We start from the raw sequence: 20,709 nt of genomic DNA, 5'->3' as shown, positions 1-20,709 counted from the left end.
TCGAAGTCGGGTTACGGTAAAGACTTTGAATTCATTTTTGACGGTAAAGACTTTGAATTCGTCTTTGCCGGCACCTTCCATGAAAGAAAGCAAAGCAAATTCTCAGTAAGGCTGAATTTAGATATTGTTGCTGGAAATTGGACCCGGGGGCAGTCTTCGGTCGAGGAGAGGGAGCGGCGATGAGTTCTCACGGTGGGGCGGCGGTCCGTCGGCGAGCGGCGTCCTCCGTCTGGGGCAGTCGGAGAGAAGGGGCGGCAGGTCCTCCTGGCGAAGCGGCGATCCGTCAGTTGGCGGCGTCCTCCGTCCGGGTGCCTGCACACAAACCGGTGGCCGGGTTTTCCGGCGCCGGCCCTCCGACGCTCAAGTCAGGGAGGGGGCAAATAGTGTAGAAAGGGAGATAAATAATGTCTGTAGAGTGTATCAATCTTCCCCTCCCCTCCTGAGAGGCCAAGGCTCCCTTTTATAGGCGGGGGTCGGTTTACCTGCGATGTAACAGGGCGAGGCCGTAGTACGGCTCGGCATGTTGTTCAGGTCGGCGCATGGTCAGGCGAATCATTGCTCTGATGTCGGCGGTGAGGGCGTCGTATAACCAGAACTAGCACGCTGTCAGACGAATTATTGCATTGGTGTCGGAGGTATGGCCGAGATCGGAGATTTATCATAGTTGACTAGACTCTGCTGGGCTGATTTGCCGTGGAGAGCTGAGAGTCCGTAGATGACAGGAGCCATGCGCATTTATGGTGGAGTAAGCCGGAGATCCGCATTTATTATGGAGTAAGCCGGAGATCCGCATTTATTGTGGAGTAAGCCGGAGATCCGCATTTATTATGGAGTAAGCCGGAGATCCGCATTTATTGTGGAGTAAGCCGGAGATCCGCATTTATTGTGGAGTAAGCCGGAGATCCGCATTTATTGTGGAGTAAGCCGGAGGGTTACAGCGACCATGCGCAATAAATGTCAGGGTATGGTCCTCGGCCGGACCTCTGAGGCGCACGGCCGTAGTAGGTGGCTGACAAGAGTAGACCTCGAACATCGGGGTTTTTCTTAGGTCGGAGGTCTCGAGGTCGGGCGTTCCGAAGTCGGACGCCGACTTCGGCCGTCTGGGGTCGGAAGTTGTACGGCTTCTTAGGGGTATTTATGTCATTTTGGGAAAAAATCTTATTCCCCCCAACAGATATACATAGGGATGTTAGTTGAATAAAAAAATTATATATATTTATTTTAAATAAATATGGATATAAATTGGATATTAAAAAATATAGATATAAATATGGATAATTAAATTTTATAATTACAATATCAAAGATATTACTAAGTGGGTGATAAATTTAATTAATAGTATGTTAATATAGTCATTTATTTTTTAAAAATTTTATGAGTATTATATAAAATTAAATAGAATTTTAAATGATGAAATCAGATAATCCAATACGGATCGTATAGTTGTCTATCTATATCTATATTTATTTTTCTTTAATGGATATGAATACAGATACGAATATTAGTTGGATGTTCAAATTTCTATCACTCCCACCCCGTCTTCTGGTCGAAGTGTTCCCTACGGCTCATGCATCATGCTTGCTTGATCATCTCGTACTGAAAATTAAGCTCAAGGGTGAAAGATACCAAATGACGCAATGCTCTCGACAATTTTGGCACTGGAAATTTGTGTCTGGTAGACCTGAGATCGCTCGTTGATGCTTGCAAGCGGACCTTCTAAGGCAGCAACTCTCACTATATTTCATTTTGTTTTAACTTCACAATCTGTTTCCTCAAATGCTTTTTAAGAGTGGAACTCCCAGAGCAGTAAGGAGAAGCGTGCTATGACTCAAGGCTTGTTCTTCTTATTACTTCAAAATATGTTTATGGTGGAATGGAGAAGCTACAAATTCAGTTCAGAAATTTTAGCAATCTCCTCAAGTGGTATTCAAGTAGAGTAAGGCCTAAATCTACTTCTAACCACATTCTTTCCCAGTGATTATATTAATCTGGAACTGCATGGGGGCTGCGGAGGCCTCCTATAACTATGCTAAGCAGTTAATAAGATCTTATGGTTGGATTTTTGTTGCTTTCAAGAAGCTTGGCTTTCTGAGGATTCTAAAAATACGGTTGCCAAAGTTCTGGGGCAGCAGTTTCTTCCAGCAGATCGCTTGTCCTATGGTATAATAATTTATAACTGTGAGGAAAAAATATACCAGTCAGATTGATTTTTATTCTAGTAATAAGGTGATTTTTGTAGTAGAATTCACTTCTAATGCACCATGGAGGATACGGGAGTAGTTTATGGAAGCACTAAGCGTTCCAAACCCAACTGAAATCACCAAAATGATCTTAAAATCCTTATCTTGAAATAATCTCATTCTCGATGATTTAAGATCACCACATTTGGTATGTTATGCTGCAGTGACTAAAGATTCTAAGATATCTATAGGTAATTTGTTTGGTGTTCCATAGAAACCCAAGGTCACTGGCTATATAATTTCAAAACTATCCCTAATATATTCTATAAAATATATTATTAATAAAATAAAATATATGATAATAAATTATTAATCTATTATTAATATATCATAATTTAATATATTCCATACAAATATATTTATTAATCCTATGTAAAATATGTTAATTGCTATTATAGAATTAATAATAATTTCATAACATAAATATAAACTACAAATTTCTTTTATAATTTAAAATTATAATTGAATAATAATATAATTAATAATTATATTTTAATATAATATATATCATAAATATAATACATGTAATATCAATATAATATTATACTTTTTTTTTTTGCTGGATTGAGGGTTTTTTTTTAATTTTAATTCAAAATTACTGTCAGAGATGATTTTGGATACCCAACTGCAAGAACGGATTTTGCATAACTGGATTGGATGTTATTTCCGCCGGTATCATTTTTGTTCTTGAAATGATCACTCCATAATAAACACTTTCTGAGCAATCTCGAAACAAGGGCACTGTGCATTCTGGGTAGTCAGCTTGTACAAGTGGGGTATTGAATTCTTCTGACCGACGACTTTAATTGCGTTTTGGATTAAGATGTTTACTAACCCTCAAAATTAGAGTTGCAAGACTTGACTTTAGTGATCTTCCAGAAGTAGTAGGGTCAGTCCAACGCATATTTTATGAGGCAGAGTAAATAAACGCGCAAAGCGTCAATCTTGCAGTCATAAAAGTATCTGAATATTCGACAGGTACATGCACAAGCATTGATGGTTTCCTCTGTTTGTCATCAATCTTGGACCCGGAAGAGCTCGTCCACTCTCCCAACCCATGACCACGAGAGGCCTGTGGGCTCAAATACATGGGCCTGATATCTGATTTGATGGTGAGAATGGGCCCCCAAGTAACATTTACATAGCCAGCATGAGCTAATCAATGATGTGTTTGGAACAGGGTAAGTGCATGACCCCGGAGCCATTCTTGATTGAGCACGATGGTACATGTCCGTGCTTGTAATCGTGCATCTCAAAGCATGATCGGGCGGTTGTGTCTTTCGTGTGCAAGACCTAAGTCAGTTCCATGATGAGTGAAGGTGCTGACTCAACTTGTGGAAGCAACTTTGTTTCTCGTTATCTCAGGTTCGGCTCCACAACTCACAGCCCAACCATGAGCTTTGTGGACCGACAGGCAATACAACCTGGGCCATCTCAAAGAGACTGTAGAAAGGAAGAGTGTTCTCAGCTGGATGTTATATTAGGGTTCGGGTTGTATCTCCCGCATGAAAGAATGATTCAGCTTCTTTTATGATGTCAACCATTGGATAGTGCAATGGCCATTTCGAGATATGTGCAGATAGATGAAAGAAATGTTCGGAGTGCTTCGAGAGTTGTAGAGGACGCAATCCAATGGTTGACATTGCCAAGGAAGACCAATCATTCTTTCGTGTGGGAGACAACCTGAACCTTTATATTAGTGCTTGAGATCATTGCAATGTGACTTTGGACAGCGCACAACCAAAATTGCTTAGGGTTTGTTTGGATACTTCTAACAGAAAATTCTATAGAATTCGTAGATTGGGTCATCCATTTAAGCATGATATAAGTTTTGTCCTTTTTTCTGGGGTAGGAAGTTTTTGCTAAAGTTGGATTTCTATATGTGTATATCAAAATCGTTTGCTATTACACTGTCACAATAAAATAAGGTGATGTGATAGGCTTGCATGCATGTTGGCTAATGGCCTAAGATGATAAGTTCACACATGTTGAACTCCCTATCTCCCAAACATCTCATGCTTCATATCATGATATCTTCAAGCCTACCATCATGGCTTTTTATCACAAATACATCAATGGGCCCGAGATAACAGAGGACTATGACTTCGTGTCACATAACAAATCAAATGTCCCCCACCATTTGGTAGTGCAGTCGATGCAAGGAACATCTTATCTTATCTTCTTAACATGATTCCAGTACTCTGACAAAATTGACTTCAAGCAACAAGTCTACAAGGCCCAACCCTGCAAAGAAATTATACTAACTCTTTGATTGCTCTGATGATTGGCTAGTTGAACTCAACAATCAAAATGCTACAACTTCATTGCTTTCTTTAAACAAAAAAAAGTTGTTTTAAAGAAACTTCTAAATGGGACAAGTCAAAAGAAAGTTGACAACAATGAAATGCTTGGCTCTCTGTAGATGGGTGCTCTTAGCAGTGTATTTAGCATTGCTTTTGACATTATACCCTTCCTCTCTGGTGTGTGACAGCCAGTGGGCATTAAGAGTCTTCCCTTCTACAACACCCCAAATTATTGATAGCAGTGGTGGACTACCACATGGAATTAATGTATCACCAACTCTTATAACAACAAGCTTAACAGTAATTTGCCGACGATTATATTTACAATAGCAGTCTTTGTTGATAATTATCTTTAAAGTTTGTAATGGCCATCATAAGCCATGAGAACATCTTATAGGAGTATTGTGATGCGATTATACGAGAGCGAATAATCCATAATCTAATGAGTCATAAAAATTAAATCTATTATGAATACCAATTCATCTACAATTGAGATAGGCTCTTTTATGGACTCATTTATGCATTCAAATGAGAAATGCTACAGAAGCACTAGATGGATTCCAAAAATCCTGACCACCAGTTATCAATCCGTGATAGTTCTGCCGTGGAGGGGTCTGCCACCCATTAGTTCTTTACGTGGATTAGATAATATTCTAGTTGTAGTTACATCATGGGATTCTTCATAGTTATGCTTTACAACTTTTATTCTTTCTAGTTTCTTATATTATTAGATGTTGGACTAAGCTCCCCCACTAGGATAGGTGTTAATAGCTATTATGAGGAAGAAGACAGTTGCTGACCATCCTCTCTTCCTCTTAGTGAAATGATCATGGCCTTGCTCTAGTTAGTTAAGTAATTGAGATAAATATGAATTACAACTGAGAATTTGCATGGTATTTAGTTGCAAAATAAGTGGAGAAATATTCTCCAAAGTGGAAGTTATCTCCCAAATTGTTTCCAAAGACCAAAAAAGTGTGGCTAATATTATGACAGAGATATTCCATGGTGTAGTATAACTCTATTTTCTTCAATTATTATTCTGTCTTTATCCATTCTATAAATCCTCAAAAAAGTGTGGCTAATAGTATGACAGAGATATTCCGTGACATAGCATAACTCTGTTTTCTTCAATTATCACTTTCTCTTTATCCATTCTATAAATCCTCAAAAAAGTGAGAGAGCAATTTGGCCTTTGCCTTAAAATCCAACCCATCATGGAATTCAGCATGTATCAAATGCAGCTTATTCTCTCCACTTTTTTTTTTCCTTTGCAGTTATTTCTCAGCCATACTTGGAATAAGTTTATTCTTTTTTTTTTAATTCTTTTGTATGAATACCCTCCTAAATATCGATTTTATATGAATACCCTTTTAAAATTGATATTTACATATATACTCTCGTAAAACACTTGTTTTGCTATTCTATTCATTTTTTATCTTTATTTTTGCATACATATCCACGCTATTTAACGCTGTTAAAAAATTAATGGTCTCAAATTAAAATTACTAAAATATCCTTAATAGGTAGATATGCAAAAAGAAACATTAATAAGGCGATTGCGATGGAAGACAAAAAAAATAATTTCAAAATTTTATTTTATTTTTAACTAAAACAAATATAGTTTTTATTAACGATATTAGAAGAGTCGTTATATTAGGGGTATTTGTATAAAAACAGTATTTTTATGAGGAAACAAAAATAAATATAAATTTTAAGAGGATATTCACACAAATTCAAATTTTTAGAAAGGTATTCATGCTTTTTTTTCTTTTTTTGCAACCATACACCATATTAGTGATGAGAAAATAATCTAATCCAAATATCAATTTTTTGAGCAAAAATCTACCCCAAATAAACTAATGGGCTAATTTGGGTGGTGGCGGAATCAGTTCTACTGCCAGCGAAAGTATGGATGGTCAACTTTGAACGCTGCTCGTAGATCCACGTGGACATTAACCTTTAATGAGCAATTAACAAAATAATATCATGGGTCATAAAAGGTGTTCAAAGTTTCAAACGTCAAAGATTCTTCTCATCTCAATGGCATTTTTGGATTCTCTTCCCTTTAATCCCTCGTCGCTGGCTGCTAAAAGGGGAGAATATTAGACCGCAGACATCCAATGCTAGTATAGTGCTTTGATAATGACCTTACATCCAAAGCTAGAAGCTAGTTAGGGAGTTGATGGCCCACTTCATTTCTTGGATCGTCTGGTTCTTATAGTCTCTAACTTTAATTTATCCTTCCCTCTTGCAGTCCTCTTTGGGTTCCACTAAGAAACTATTAATTCATGAGAGAGTGCTTGTCCCCTGTTCTTTTCAATTTCAGCCTCTCCTTTTATTAGTAGGAGCTAATGGATCATACTTCTGATTTGTCTCTACCTCTGTTAAGCACTAGGAACTTGGCATAGTGACCGTGGTGAATGGCTGTGTTTACTTGGCTAGTGCAACTTATGTGATGACCTAATGATGTATTTGATTGGATATGACCGATTCCATCGACCCATTAAGGTGAAACAATCTTTGATATAAGGCCAAAATGTTATTAGTCGATCAAGATGGGGAAGGTTTTTGATCGATTTCTCAATTGCTAAAATGTCGCAGAACGTGTGCGATGTGATCGACTAATTCAAGATGAAGTGTTTTTCATAAGTAGTTAAAAAGGAGTATTTTTGATGGATATCAGAGTTTAACATTGGAAGTGATATTTAGGATTATAGGTTTGTATTTGCTGCTGCTGAGTTTTTTTTCTTTCTTCCCTCCTTTTTCAATATGCAGACTAATGAAGACATAATTGCTCCTCTCTCAATATATGACTATCTCTCATTTCAACTCAAGAATATCTTCAATAAAAGAATTTTGCAGTTGTGTCTCACAATAGCTGCTCAATTACTAAAGCCAAAGCATCAACTATATTCATATCTATCCATTACAGATACTCTCTCTCTCTCTCTCTCTCTCTCTCTCTCTCTCTCTCCCTTCCCTTCATTTGATTTCTCATACTGATACGAAGGAAGAAAACAAAATGTGCATATGACATTTCAGGCAGTCATTGCCTCCTTCTTGAGCAACTAAATCTAGCCAATAATCTCTATCGTTTATATAAGATGCCATATTTGGAGGACTTTGTGCAAGCAATTATAGCTTTGAATGAGAAAAGTGAAGTATATAAAAGACATTTATGATCTTGTGTGTTTGTTTAATATGAGGCCAATATATAGGTAATGTAGTTCAAAAACATTTAAGATTTATATCCTGGATTTTTTCAAAGACAAGTTTTTTGTTAGAGGGATGACAACCAAAAGAGCAAACAATTCTTGGCCAATATGCAAGTTGAACCGCTGCTGGGTTTGGATACCAAATAGGCCCACCCACACCAGGTCATTTTTGAAAGTTCTGAGATTAGGCTAAACCCAAGTACTCCCAACCTAAAACAACCATTGCATGAAAAGATGATGCTAGACCCAGCTCTAAAACTCATAGGAGCTTATTCACCATAAAGCAAACAACTAACAACTAAAACCACAAGTTGCTAGTTTTGCACTTTATAAATATTATACAAGTCATAGCGACTCGGGTTGGGGGGTGTATTTCTCATGTGAAAGAAGAATTTATCTTCCTTCACTGCAATCTACCTTTAAATCATGCAACGATCACTTTAAGATCTGTGCAGATGAACGACATCGTAAAAAAAGATCAGTCAATCATTCTTGGTCTTCTTATGCCCAAAAGATACCCAAACCCTAGTGACTCAGAAGAATTAGGGCATTTCATTACTTCACTAGCATAATAAATTAATAAACAAATGCTTAAAGACAAGTATGTAATTGCATAGACCCGGTACGGATGGAGAACTGATTCCTCGTCAATAAGAGTGGTTGAAATGCCATACATGTGAGAAGGGCACGCAAGTGTGATCTCTATAATATTATTTACTCTTCATCATCTGAACTCTATATAAGACACCTCAGCCCCTCCCTACGTTGTCCATCGCTTCCTCCAAGCTTCTTTCCACTGCCTTGCTGCAGCGAGTATCCTTCTACTTGGAAGAAGCCTCAGCTGCGGTAATTTGGGAGAAGTGAATGCCAAAGGTAAGAGAAAACTCAAACTAAGCACAAAACAGAGACTATTGATAGCTGATAGCATTCCACCTCGCATTCATTCATTCATTCACTCACCCACTTGAAAAGGTCCCCTATCTCTTCTTCCCATCCTCTTAGTTAATGCTCTCCAGTCTGTAGGTTTCCTCTGTACGTAATCTATAAAGATTTTTGTGGGGGGACTAGAGAGAGAGAGAGAGAGAGAGAGAGAGTGGTGGTGTGGCCATTGACCCTTGAGACTCCAATGAATGATGTGAGCAACGAGAGGAGAAGAGATGAGGTCTCAGACAAAACAGAGAAAAGATAAAGGCTGGGAGATTTTGGTTGGTTGACCAGTATACGTCAGCCTGTGTCCACCACGTGGTTCTTCTCTGCAATTTTTTTTATCTTTTCACCCCTCTCAAGCTCCCAATGACGTCTATATAAAGCCCATCACCAACCAACCTCCATCTTCATTCCGTTCCTATTCTCTCTAATCTGTCCTCTGCTCTCAATTCCTTCTCAGTATTTTATTAGGCCTTTCTCCTCTTCTCTCCTCTGTTGTCCTATGTTTCAGAATATTTAGCAGCAATAGTACTAGTAGTGTTGGTATTAGCCTTGAGAGCCGCTTAAGAAACCGGCAATTATAAACTTGTAAACTAGCGGAGACTACTACTATAGTTTGTGACTCTGTTCCACACTAGTACTCTCTGTTTCTTAGCTTACAAAGGGTCTTACTTGCTTCTCTCTCTCTGTTTCTCCCTCTGTCAATTGGGTTGCTCTTCGTCCCAAAGATGGGTGAGAATGGTGCTGCAAAATACCACCAGCACACAAATTTGGCCCCCACGGAGGTCGCCATGGAGCTCGGTCACCAACAGGGAGGTTCCAAATGCTACGACGACGACGGCCGACTCAAGAGAACAGGTAAAAGAGCAGAACCTTGGCCTCTATCCCCATGCCTTGGTGCTCCAATACTGCTCTCTATTCATCTAAATGAACTCTGTTCTGAATTCTTCTTCCTATTGTCAGGGACCGTATGGACAGCGAGTGCTCACATTATAACGGCAGTGATCGGCTCCGGCGTGCTATCTCTGGCTTGGGCCATTGGCCAGCTTGGATGGGTTGCTGGCCCTGCTGCTATGCTCCTCTTCTCCTATGTAACATACTACACCTCTGCTCTCCTTGCTGACTGCTACCGCTCCTGTGATCCCATCAACGGCAAGCGCAACTACACCTACATGGATGCCGTCCAGGCCAACCTCAGTATGTTCTCACCCTCCCATAACACGCTTGGTTCATCAAAAACAGATCATTTTGCACCAAAACTTAGCCTTGCTGATATTAATTTTTTTTCCCCTTCTGGATTTCAACAAACAGATGGTTTCAAGGTTAAGCTCTGTGGCTTCATCCAATATGCCAATATCTTTGGAGTTTCCATTGGATATACCATTGCTGCTGCCATTAGCATGACGTGAGTAAATTCCTATAAACTGTTCTTTTGCTTCTATTTGCGTAAAGTTTGGATCTTTTCTGATAGGTGTTTGGATTGGAAACAGGGCAATCAAGAGATCAAATTGCTTTCATGAGAAAGGGCACAGCAATCCCTGCCAAGTATCCAGCAATCCTTACATGATCATTTTCGGTGTGGCAGAGATCTTCTTATCTCAAATCCCAGACTTCGATCAGATTTGGTGGCTCTCCATCCTCGCCGCCGTCATGTCCTTTACCTATTCTTCCATTGGCCTCACCCTCGGCATTGTTCAAGTCATCAGTAAGCCCACCAAACACCACCGCTCCTCAAAGCCACCTCCTGATTCGCTAGCTCGGTATCTCATCTCTCTGTTTGCGTTGTTTTCAAACAGAGAATGGAGGAATCAAAGGCAGTCTCACTGGAATTAGCATCGCAGTCGTCTCCCCAGCCGACAAAGTCTGGCGAAGCCTCCAAGCCTTTGGCGACATCGCCTTCGCCTACTCCTACTCCCTAATCCTCATCGAAATTCAGGTATCCAGTTCAAAAAATCCTACTCAATAGAACAGTCAAAAATAGTCTCTTGCTCAAATAATAATCTTGTACTGAAACATTGGCCGAGTATTTCAGGACACAATAAAGGAATCACCGCCGTCGGAGGCGAAGGTGATGAAGAAGGCGACGCTCCTCAGCGTGGCGGTGACCACCATCTTCTACATGCTCTGTGGCTGCATGGGCTATGCCGCCTTCGGTGACATGGCCCCCGGCAACCTCCTCACTGGCTTTGGCTTCTACGACCCTTACTGGCTCCTCGACATTGCCAACGCCGCCATCGTCATCCACCTCGTCGGCGCCTACCAGGTCTACTGCCAGCCCCTCTTCGCCTTCGTGGAGAAATGGGCTCTCCAGACCTGGCCTGAGTCCAAATTCATCACCAAAGGGATCGAGGTCCCTCTAGGCCCCAGCCGTAGCTACCGGCTCAATCTTTTTCGGCTAACATGGCGCACCGTGTTCGTGATCTGCACTACCGTGATCTCCATGCTTCTTCCTTTCTTCAATGATGTCGTCGGCTTCCTCGGCGCGCTCGGGTTCTGGCCGCTGACCGTCTACTTCCCGGTGGAGATGTATATTGTCCAGAAGAAGGTGCCCAAGTGGAGCACGAAGTGGGTGTGCCTCCAGCTGCTGAGCTTGGCCTGCCTCATCATATCGGTGGCGGCGGCCGCCGGCTCCATCGCCGGGGTGATGAACGACCTCAAGGTCTACCGGCCTTTCACGACCAGCTATTGATCCATAATGCATCGGACTACTTGCTAAGTTAACCACTGCTGCTTTCGCCCTCAGGGAAAGGATATCACCGCTGTTGTTTTCGATCACTGCTGCTTTCTGTTGTTTGTAAATTGTAATCCCCTTCCAAACATGAAGTCTAATTTTAATAGAAAAGAATGGCGATTCCCCAAATACCAAACTAGCCGTTACTTAGAAGTAAAAATTTCGCTTTTCGTTTTTGTTTTTATTTTATTTATTATTATTTTTTTTTTTGGCACTTGGGCGGCACCTCACAATACATAAGTACGGGCATGTAAAAATCCGAGAAAAAAATATCACAGAGAGCCTTGTGCAGCTCTCCACCTTGCATCCCTAGAGTACCACCTAAATAATTAGCCATGTAAGAGGCTATTCAATCCGCGGTTCCATTGGCTTTCCTATAAACATGCTTGGCCAGAAAGGCCTTCTCATTTCTGTCCATGGCCCAAATATTTCGGAGTAGGAGATGGTCTCATCCCAACATCCTCGGACCCTCCTAGATCCATCCTATAATAATAGCCGAGTCGCCCTCCATAATAATAGATTTGGTTTGTAACACTCGCTACGTATATCGAAAATTCTCGCATGCAGCCTTCAGCTCAACACCGGAGACTGAGGTCCCACCGGCTGCCGCCACTCGCAAACTTAGGTCCTTTGTTTTCTTTTGAGAATGATAAAAAAAGAGAGAAGTTTCGCTGTTTCTACCACTTTTGTTATTATTATTAGACTGAAACCACCCACGAAGCACCCTCTGATCGTGAGGCAGCCACCCACGTGGCTAATTCTGTGAGCAGCCACACGCTAAGGAAGATTTGGCCCATTTGGGGCTCCCAACAACAACTAAAGAAAGTGCTGCCGTGAATACCACATAGGTATGCTTGCAGCCTTTTAGAGCTTTGGCCGCCTTAAATTGACTTTATTGAATAGCTCTTATTGTTAATCACATTAATATATTATCATTATAGTTGTGGGGGGACAAAAGTTGCATGGAAAGCTATTTTTTCGTTTCTTTGTAGGCTGATAAGAGGTTGTGGTATCCCTTAAACCACTCATATATTTCAAAAGACGAATATAGCGACCTTTATTGTCGCTTAATATTCTGGTAGTATTTCTCTAGAAATAGCTATGAGATTATCTCTCTTTTTATACCAATTCTTTTTTTTGATTTTTTTGGTGTACTCAAATTAGAATAGTATAATCTCTGGAAAAAATTACCTTCCGAATCATTTATATATTTGGAAGGCGAATATGGCCGCTTCTTTTGTTGCTTAATATTCTGATGGTGCCTACGAGATTATCTCACTCTTTTTATATTAGCTCTTTTTTGTTTTCTGATTTTCTTTTGTGTACTCAAACTAGAACAATATGATCTATCCGTTCTATCAATGGAAAAAAGAGCTATGCTCGGTTGTGAAGCAGCTAATAGATGCCAATGAATCTTGTTATGCCCTATTTTGAGCATGCATCTTCAAACAATATATAAGCGATCAATCGGTGGTGGCCGGAAGAAGTCTAGGGCAAGCCATGATGTGTTCGGGCTTATCTTGAGGAAGATGGAGTGCCAAAGTCAGTGACATGAGCATGCTGCTGAATTGCTGGCTTCCTGCCATTCACCTGAATTTTATTTTCACCACCAGCTATTCCACTTTTACCAGGGATAAGTATGCTTGCAACATGGTGATCTAGGTAATAAGGTGAACCAGCGTTAGTTCAGTAGTCATGCAACCCTGCTCCCAAACAGGGTTCAAGGATTTAAAGCTTGAGCGGTGTTATTCCTCAAGTTTTTGATCTGAATAACTTATTTTTAAAAATTTCTGGGTTTTGGATTCTTGTGCAACGGAAAGGACAGGGAAATAGTCCTCGTAGGACTCTATTTACAGTGCCTCTTGGACCGATAAGTGGTGCATTTCCTTGTCATAAGAGGGGATGCTGCATCCCGGTGTAATAAGTAGTGCAAGGAGAGTTCCATGACTCGGATGTGAGCGTGGCTGGAGAAAAAGCAGCGGAAGGGAAGAAAGAAAAAAAGAAGAGAGAGAGAGAGGGAAGGACATATTTCTCTTGATGCTTGTCTTGAATTTTGGATCTTTAGCAAGTTCTCAACATATTTCTTCTCAGACAAATTTTTTCCTGTGTTCTTTCTCTCGTATCAAGCTTTTTAAGAGTTTCTTTGAGTTAATTTCTCTCGATAGACTCTTGTAAAAAGTTCTATATTCTATAAATATTTTATAGTGGATCTCTTGCTCCTTCAGTAGGGATGTAGTCTGCATTTTGGATGATAATATGCGGTTGTTTTTTTTTTACTACAACGGATGATTCATACCATTCTAGCATAAATATATTCAAAAAAGTTAGAAAGTAACAAATTATGGAGCGCTCTAAGCAACTTCCTCTCACTGGTCTAAAAAACTCTCATGGAATGATTAATTTGCCACAAACATGTCATTCGGTTGCTCGAGCTAAGTCGAGGTAGCTACAAGGTGTCAGGATGATAAAGGTGAACTCAATGAAGCAAAGCCACAGTCCTGAAAAATTCTCGAAGTTGCAAAAGTACATTGGAATTCGGAATTGATTAGCTCTTGTGAGAAATGATAGACATGTCCCTGTAATAAAATTAACAAGCAAACATCAACACCTGCATTACTATCACAAAATATAGACTTCCAGTACCATAAATATAACCATTTTGCCACTGAATTTGAGAAATAACACAAAGCTAATCACCAAAGTACTTCAACCAAATTAGAGTGATAAGACCAATAAAATTCACTCCAAAATATCTCTCTCTACTTTGGTCTACCATACATAGAATTATGGATTTATAACACTTGGTCTTGGTCCTATAGGTGGCTGGTTAGAGCTGGCGGCTTGTGAAGTTCTAACATGGGATGCATTACGGCTACCTGCAAATGACTCATAGTCGTGACATGCTTCCCCCTCCGCATAAGGTTGCCTTGTTCTTCATGAGCAAGTGGAATCGAGGGAGGCGTAGACATAATGCTTCCAAGGACAAAATAATATCTTTGGACCTGAAAACAAAGATGGTTTTACACATATTAATGCATTCTAATTTGATATATGGTTTCAATTTATGTATCTTATATAACACGTATAATCTAATGGTGAAATCTTAGCAATGAACCATATGTACTTGTTGATTCTCCTTTCTGGGTCTTCTAGGTTTTGCTCTTAGGTGCAACACTTGCCTTCTCTTGTGGCCTTGAAGAACACTCTCTTTTTACCTGAAAATACATCTTTAGAGGCTTGTCCTTCTTGGATCCTTCCCTGGAGTTATGCCCCCACTCCAAGCAGTTAGTACACCCAAGTGAAATGCCTCTTCTCCAAATCTTGTGAGGATCCTTTCCTTCAGCCTTCCCTCTTCTCTATGCTTTCTTTGGTCTTCCTTTATGTCTTCTAAGTGATGGCGCTTGACATGTCTCAAAACTACTTGGTTGCTTAAATTTTAATCCAAGCATTAGATGAGTTATACCTTCATAGGATTTTAGAAATGTCTCTTTGGAGTAATATGCATCCACAAAGTCCTCAGGCACCCATGTCATGAATATTATAGTTGCCATTGCATGGCAGCAAGAATTTCAGTCAAAACCGAATTCCTGCATTAACATGTTCTCTACTCTAGATCTACCATAAATCTTCTATTTAGATGATCTATCTCATATCCAGTGCCCCTTTCCTAGGAGCACCGACATTCCACTGCACGCATCTAGCTTCTCCTTCTCAAGCTTCTGCTAAATCTTAGGACATATGGGTCATTATTCCTTCTCTTTGCTTGAAACCTTTGCATTAGTAGCCTCCTAATTATTTCAAGCCTAGCTTCTCCAATATAGTTGTTAGAACTCTCACATATATTTTTCAATATCATATCTGAGTTTGGCTTTGGACCTAAGGCATATCTAATTCACAATTCTAACTTGTTATCCATCAACCATGTAATTGATCCCTCATCCAATTTTCTCACTGCATCTCTACAACAAACTCTCAAGTATTACGAGTTCTTGTAGCAGTAAATAGGCCAATTATTAAGATACCTTTTTGACTTTTGACTTGGTAACCATACCCGAAATCATGAGCAGGACAGAGGAGTGAAGAACAAACAGCCCTATCCTAGGATGAAAAAGCCTTTCGAATCCATATTCGAATTTAGCCATAGAGGAAGAGAAAATAGATTCTAATTCATTGAGTACAAAAAAGCATATTCTATTTTCTATTCTATAAGGGAAGAGAGGAAAGATAGTCTATTATATAGGAAAATACAAAAGAAAATCCTGTAAGCTAGTAGCTTCAGATTGTCATTTAGCTTCAATTTCTTCAGTCTCACAAGTGGGTCCGCATGCAACAAATCAAATTTGATTTCCCTACTACTCCGACCTTGCCCCTAAAGGATAAGGAAATTGGACAAGAGCGAGACCCCTTGTAAATTATCTTAAAGTTGTTATGCATATGTTTGACATGAAATTTGTGATCAACAGTAGGCATGAGTGCCTCAAAGGTCTTTACCAACCCCTAAAATATGAAAAACTTAGTGTTAATAATGGAGATAATAATAAAGTGAACAAGTTTGAGGAAATCAATTACGTTTTGCCTATTAGAAAAAAAAGTCCATCCATTCTCTTTGCAGGTCAAATGTTTATCAATAGATTAGTGACAAACTAATCCATATATTCTTTATGTCAGCTTCAATTACAGACTATGCAATTGGAAATATATTTTCATTCCCATCCTTCCAAATAGCTATTTACGGTCGTCCTCTCGCAATACCTTTCAGGTCGTAACCATCTAATTTGATAATTGGCCTGCATCCTTTTAAAAAGCTTTTCTTATTTGCATCCAGAACACATAAAGTCCGTAGAAAAGGTCTTTACAATAGGTTTTGGTGTGTCCACCTTCATTTTTATGGTGGAGCTAGAGTTTGTTGCCCTAGCAATGCCACAGTAGTCCTATAGCTTGGTATACTTCTCCTTGCATATGATTTTGATTATTTTCTTCTTAGCCCTATAGCCCTATATGTTGCATATAAAATCTTACAGTCTCCCCTCACTTTATCAATGAATTTTTGAATCTTGGAAAAGACTCGTTCTTGAAAAAAAGAAAGAACACTCAAAAACCCCCGAGTCCAAGCCTAGAGTATCTGCTTTCAGATCTAAAGTTCTATAAATAGGTCTGAACAAGCCATTAAGAAGTAGCATTGGGATTGCAAAATTGCTTACCATACTTATTTGTTGCCTTATATGTCTTGATCTAGAATGTGATCTCTTCTATATTGGAGAAGCATATATCCTCTATCTCTCGTTTTTCTTGCATGCTATTGTCTAAACTTATCATTGTGCTTATATATGTAGTCAAAATCTTCTTAAATACTTAGCTTCATGAATGCCTCCTTGAACATAACATGAGAGTCAAGCTTCATTCCAATTTGAAGCCTTATAGGCATCTTTAAATCCAATGCTAAATTAAACTCTCGAAACTTCCATACTCTACTCTAGAATGTTCCCCATCTTAACAAGAAGAGCTACCAAGGCTTCTAGTACCATTGCTATCCTCTAATTTTGGTTCGTTGCCTGCCGATTTTGTAGCATCTTCCATCTGTACATACTCTCCATCGAATCCACTTTCCAATAGATACTTTACCGTATTGTTCAAAATAATTAGTTTATCAGTGTACTGCTTAACAAGTCATCATCATCCTTATCAATCTCTTTTAAATCACCTAGTGTCACACTACCATCAGTATCACTGCCACTATCCACAACGTTGTCCCCTCCATCCGCTTCATCAGGGTCTTTTCTCAAAGCTAATAACACTCATCTAAACATCTATACCCTCTGCCTCAACTTGTCCACCGGCACCCTAAGTTGGATAACCCTCGATAGTTTCACTCACAATACTAGAATTGAGAACAAGTAACCAAATCTCTAGGTCATGCCTTCAAATTCTATCAAGGATATCTCATCCAGATCACAATTATCAAAGTAATTCACAGGTTCGAAATATAGTGGATGGATGGAGTGAAACGGTGGCTCATCATGATGAAGCTTAATTGTAATCGGCTCTATATCCATTCCTAAACAACCAAAAGCATGCATTTTAAAGTAAAGGAATAAAATAAAGTTCCAAAACCAACAAAAAAGTTATATTGGCAACTATAACATTCTTAAATGAGGGTCAATATCAATAATAAGAGTTAGTTTACCATTAAAGAAAACTATGTCTAACATCGAAGAGATCGCAACAGTTTAGGATGAAAGTCCATGATTAACATGCTAGGAACCACAATGTAATCAGTTTATCATAGATTAGGGAGCTAAAGTACAACCACTACTCCATGCTGTCTCAAAGCAAAGAGACAACCAATGACTAAATTAAAGAAGAGTTTACGGCGAACATTTCACAAAATGTAATACATATAGTATAAATGTGACCATTACCACATTTTGTCTTGAAGCATGCAAACAATCATTCTGAGTGGCTCTATGCTGCTTCTTTTTAAACATCATAAAGAAATGGAGACCAAATTTCCATCATATATATAGAGCAATAACCACAAAATGAACATCCGTAAACATGATTAAATAAACCACATTTTGGTTGTCACCATGCAACAAGCAAACCTACATTTCTAACAAAGAAGGAGAAGAGAAAGAAGCATATTTAGGATTCAAGCTTACCTCTGATGAAGGAATAGATCGAGACTACGAAAGAATGGCTCAAGCCAACACAACAATTGGGTCTGGATGCTCAAGGGAGCTTCCACCCTAACGATTTTTCCTTCGATGCTTCATGTTCTTATGGGCGAGGGAGATAACGCTCTTTTGACTTGGATTAGGACAGCATAGAAGGAAGAGAGCAATGGTTTTGAATCAGGTTTGCCTTAGCAACATCCTGATTCCTAGTTAATAATCATGCTTTCCACCAACCACGCCAAATATTGGGAGTATTTTGGACTCTTGCAGCACTAAGCTGACGTTGTTAGTCGTATTGTATTGGAAAATTAACTTGAGAGACTCTTTTAAAAGAGAGGAGGTCTATGTGAAAAATGTTGAAAGTTGAGGAGACTAAAAGATATTTACTTTTCTAAATACCAGTTTAGAGCACTGCTACACTTAATCTCTCTAGTCAGTGGCACACAGATAGTTCTCCTCTCTTATCACCACTCAGGCCACCGATCTTACGTGGCAGTTAAGGAAAGGTGTGGTGGTGCCCAATGGGGCTCTCTATATGATTCAATCCATCATTTACTGCCATGTAAGACCAGATGAGATGAACGATGACAAGACAAGAAACGTCTAGCTTTTTTCCATGGCGATCCCCAGGGAATAATAAAAGATACGTCAGGAGCGAAGGATGGTTTGCTTTTGAGTTCCTTGACGTTGGAAAGCGGGGCAAGGGAGGAAGATTTCGTTAAGAGCACTCTTCGCATGCAGGTGGTGAAGGTGGGGACTCGACTTGGTTCTCTCCAGTCCACTGCCGTTGCTATCGGCAGAAAAATCTCTAGAAAGAATTTGGAGACCAAAAGGAATGGTGTGGAAGGGCCGATGAGCTGCTTGCTTGGGTCCGCCACCTTTTAGATTCGGCTTTGAGCGGTCGCTGGTCCTCGGTAAACCAAGTGAGATGCCTCTCTGTGGGGATAGGAGATGGGTCAAAAGAAGGCTCAATAGCAAGGAAGAAGGAAGGAGAATTTGGGTGGGATTAGATTGGGAAGGGATTCGTTTCTTATCTTTGGAGTACGGGATGCTAGTCGTGCTACTGTGCTTATGCTAGGATTCGACAATTGCACCCAAAATACTTCTACCATTGACACATATTTGAAGCTAGCTGCTTCCAGAGTATTCTCTTCTTATCTTGCTGCAGTATTCCTTCCCAATAATTGCTGCAAGAATACTCTAAATTACGCCATTTTTATGTGGATGTTACCATCTTCGAGAAAGAAAATGTGGATGTTACGACGAAGCAGGACTCAGCACGTGAAGATGTGCTTGAGTGATGATTCAAGATGAGCATCTTCTGAGTTGGTATTTGATTTCTGGACCTATTCATTATCTTTTATATTTAATTATGACTACTGCATGCTGCTTGAAGGTTGTTTTCGAGGGTTTAGTGGATTCATGCAAGGCTAATCTGCTCGACTCGGTGCGAACATTTGGCTACTCTCTGCACAATTTGTGTTCGTTTAGTAGATTCATGACTTGCTCTTGTATTCTATAATTAAGAAACACACGTTCCAATATGATAGTTTGAAGATAGCTAGGTTTTATGGACAAGAAAGGGGCTTTACATGCAGGGCTACGTGCGGCCAATGATTTGTTGGTTGGAAATTTATTTTAAAAATCCTTGGAACAAACTTGCAGTGATGGGCTGATGGCGGACCACACAAGTTGTGGACCAATTTGGGACCTGAGGATTATTCTAGTATGGAAACAGGCTAATCTACTTTCAAATGATGTATACATTGCACTGTCGGATAATATTTCCTTATCTCATGAGGGGAATAAGATCCTATAGCTGCCTTCCAAACAATATAAAAGGAAAACTATAAGGAATGTTCACATTCCTTAAGAAAAGAATCACTTTTCTTGAGAACTTTTAGCAATTTTTATTACAAGGCATAATTGCAGTTGTGATTAAAGGGATAGAGGATTTATTTTCCATAACTTACTTTACAAAATAACTTGAAGCATTGGATTGGTGCAGTTATGGACTTATATCTCTTATTTATTAGCACACTTAATTTGCAAAAAATATAAGAAACTCGGAAGATGTCAAAGACAAGTGAACTTCAAGTAACTAGTTCTGATTAAATAAAATAAGCTTGTATGGTAATAATCTAGGCATAGTCAATTGTAATTGGCAAGCAGATGATATAACAGCCACTCAAGGGTTAAGTGGAACGCTAGCTATCATGTTTGATAAATTCCCTAGCTTTTCTACATCTTTTTTATGGTTTATCGCATGACTTCTATTGTCTCTTACTAGTATCACAATCTTGTCATAGACTTCGGACAACATATACAAATTCTCCCATATCTCTGGTAATAGGCTAATAGCATATATTATCTTGAAGTCCTTCCATTTAAATCAATGAGAATATAAAGGGATGCAAGATGAGTAACTTTTATTTATTTATTTATTTGGCTGTAGAATTTCTTATTACATTTGGGGCTGGAAATGTATTGCATTTGTGTTGGGCCACTCCAAACTAAAGCTCGGGCCCAATTACTGTTTCCACCGACAAGTTCCTTGACGGTCGGGCCTGAGCCTGACCCAAGTTTGGTGCAGAGCCCGGCCCAAAGTCAGTGGTCCGG

General features: G+C 39.5%; 1 protein-coding gene across 1 annotated transcript; it reads left to right on the top strand.

Moving 5' to 3' along the window:
• Positions 1 to 8,499: 8,499 nt before the first annotated feature.
• Positions 8,500 to 11,545, top strand: LOC103722210 (amino acid permease 3-like). The gene is made up of 7 exons (XM_039133221.3): positions 8,500 to 8,631; positions 9,414 to 9,543; positions 9,649 to 9,882; positions 9,997 to 10,090; positions 10,176 to 10,390; positions 10,482 to 10,621; positions 10,718 to 11,545. The coding sequence occupies exons 1-7, from the start codon at positions 8,623 to 8,625 to the stop codon at positions 11,372 to 11,374; spliced, it is 1,479 nt and encodes a 492-aa protein (XP_038989149.1). The 5' UTR covers positions 8,500 to 8,622; the 3' UTR covers positions 11,375 to 11,545.
• Positions 11,546 to 20,709: the final 9,164 nt, after the last annotated feature.

This window comes from Phoenix dactylifera, chromosome 2, assembly GCF_051530095.1.
Source record: "Phoenix dactylifera cultivar Ajwa chromosome 2, Ajwa_hap1_PhDact_Kaust_v1.1, whole genome shotgun sequence".
NCBI lineage: Eukaryota > Viridiplantae > Streptophyta > Magnoliopsida > Arecales > Arecaceae > Phoenix > Phoenix dactylifera.
This window is presented reverse-complemented; position numbering and strand designations above follow the sequence as displayed.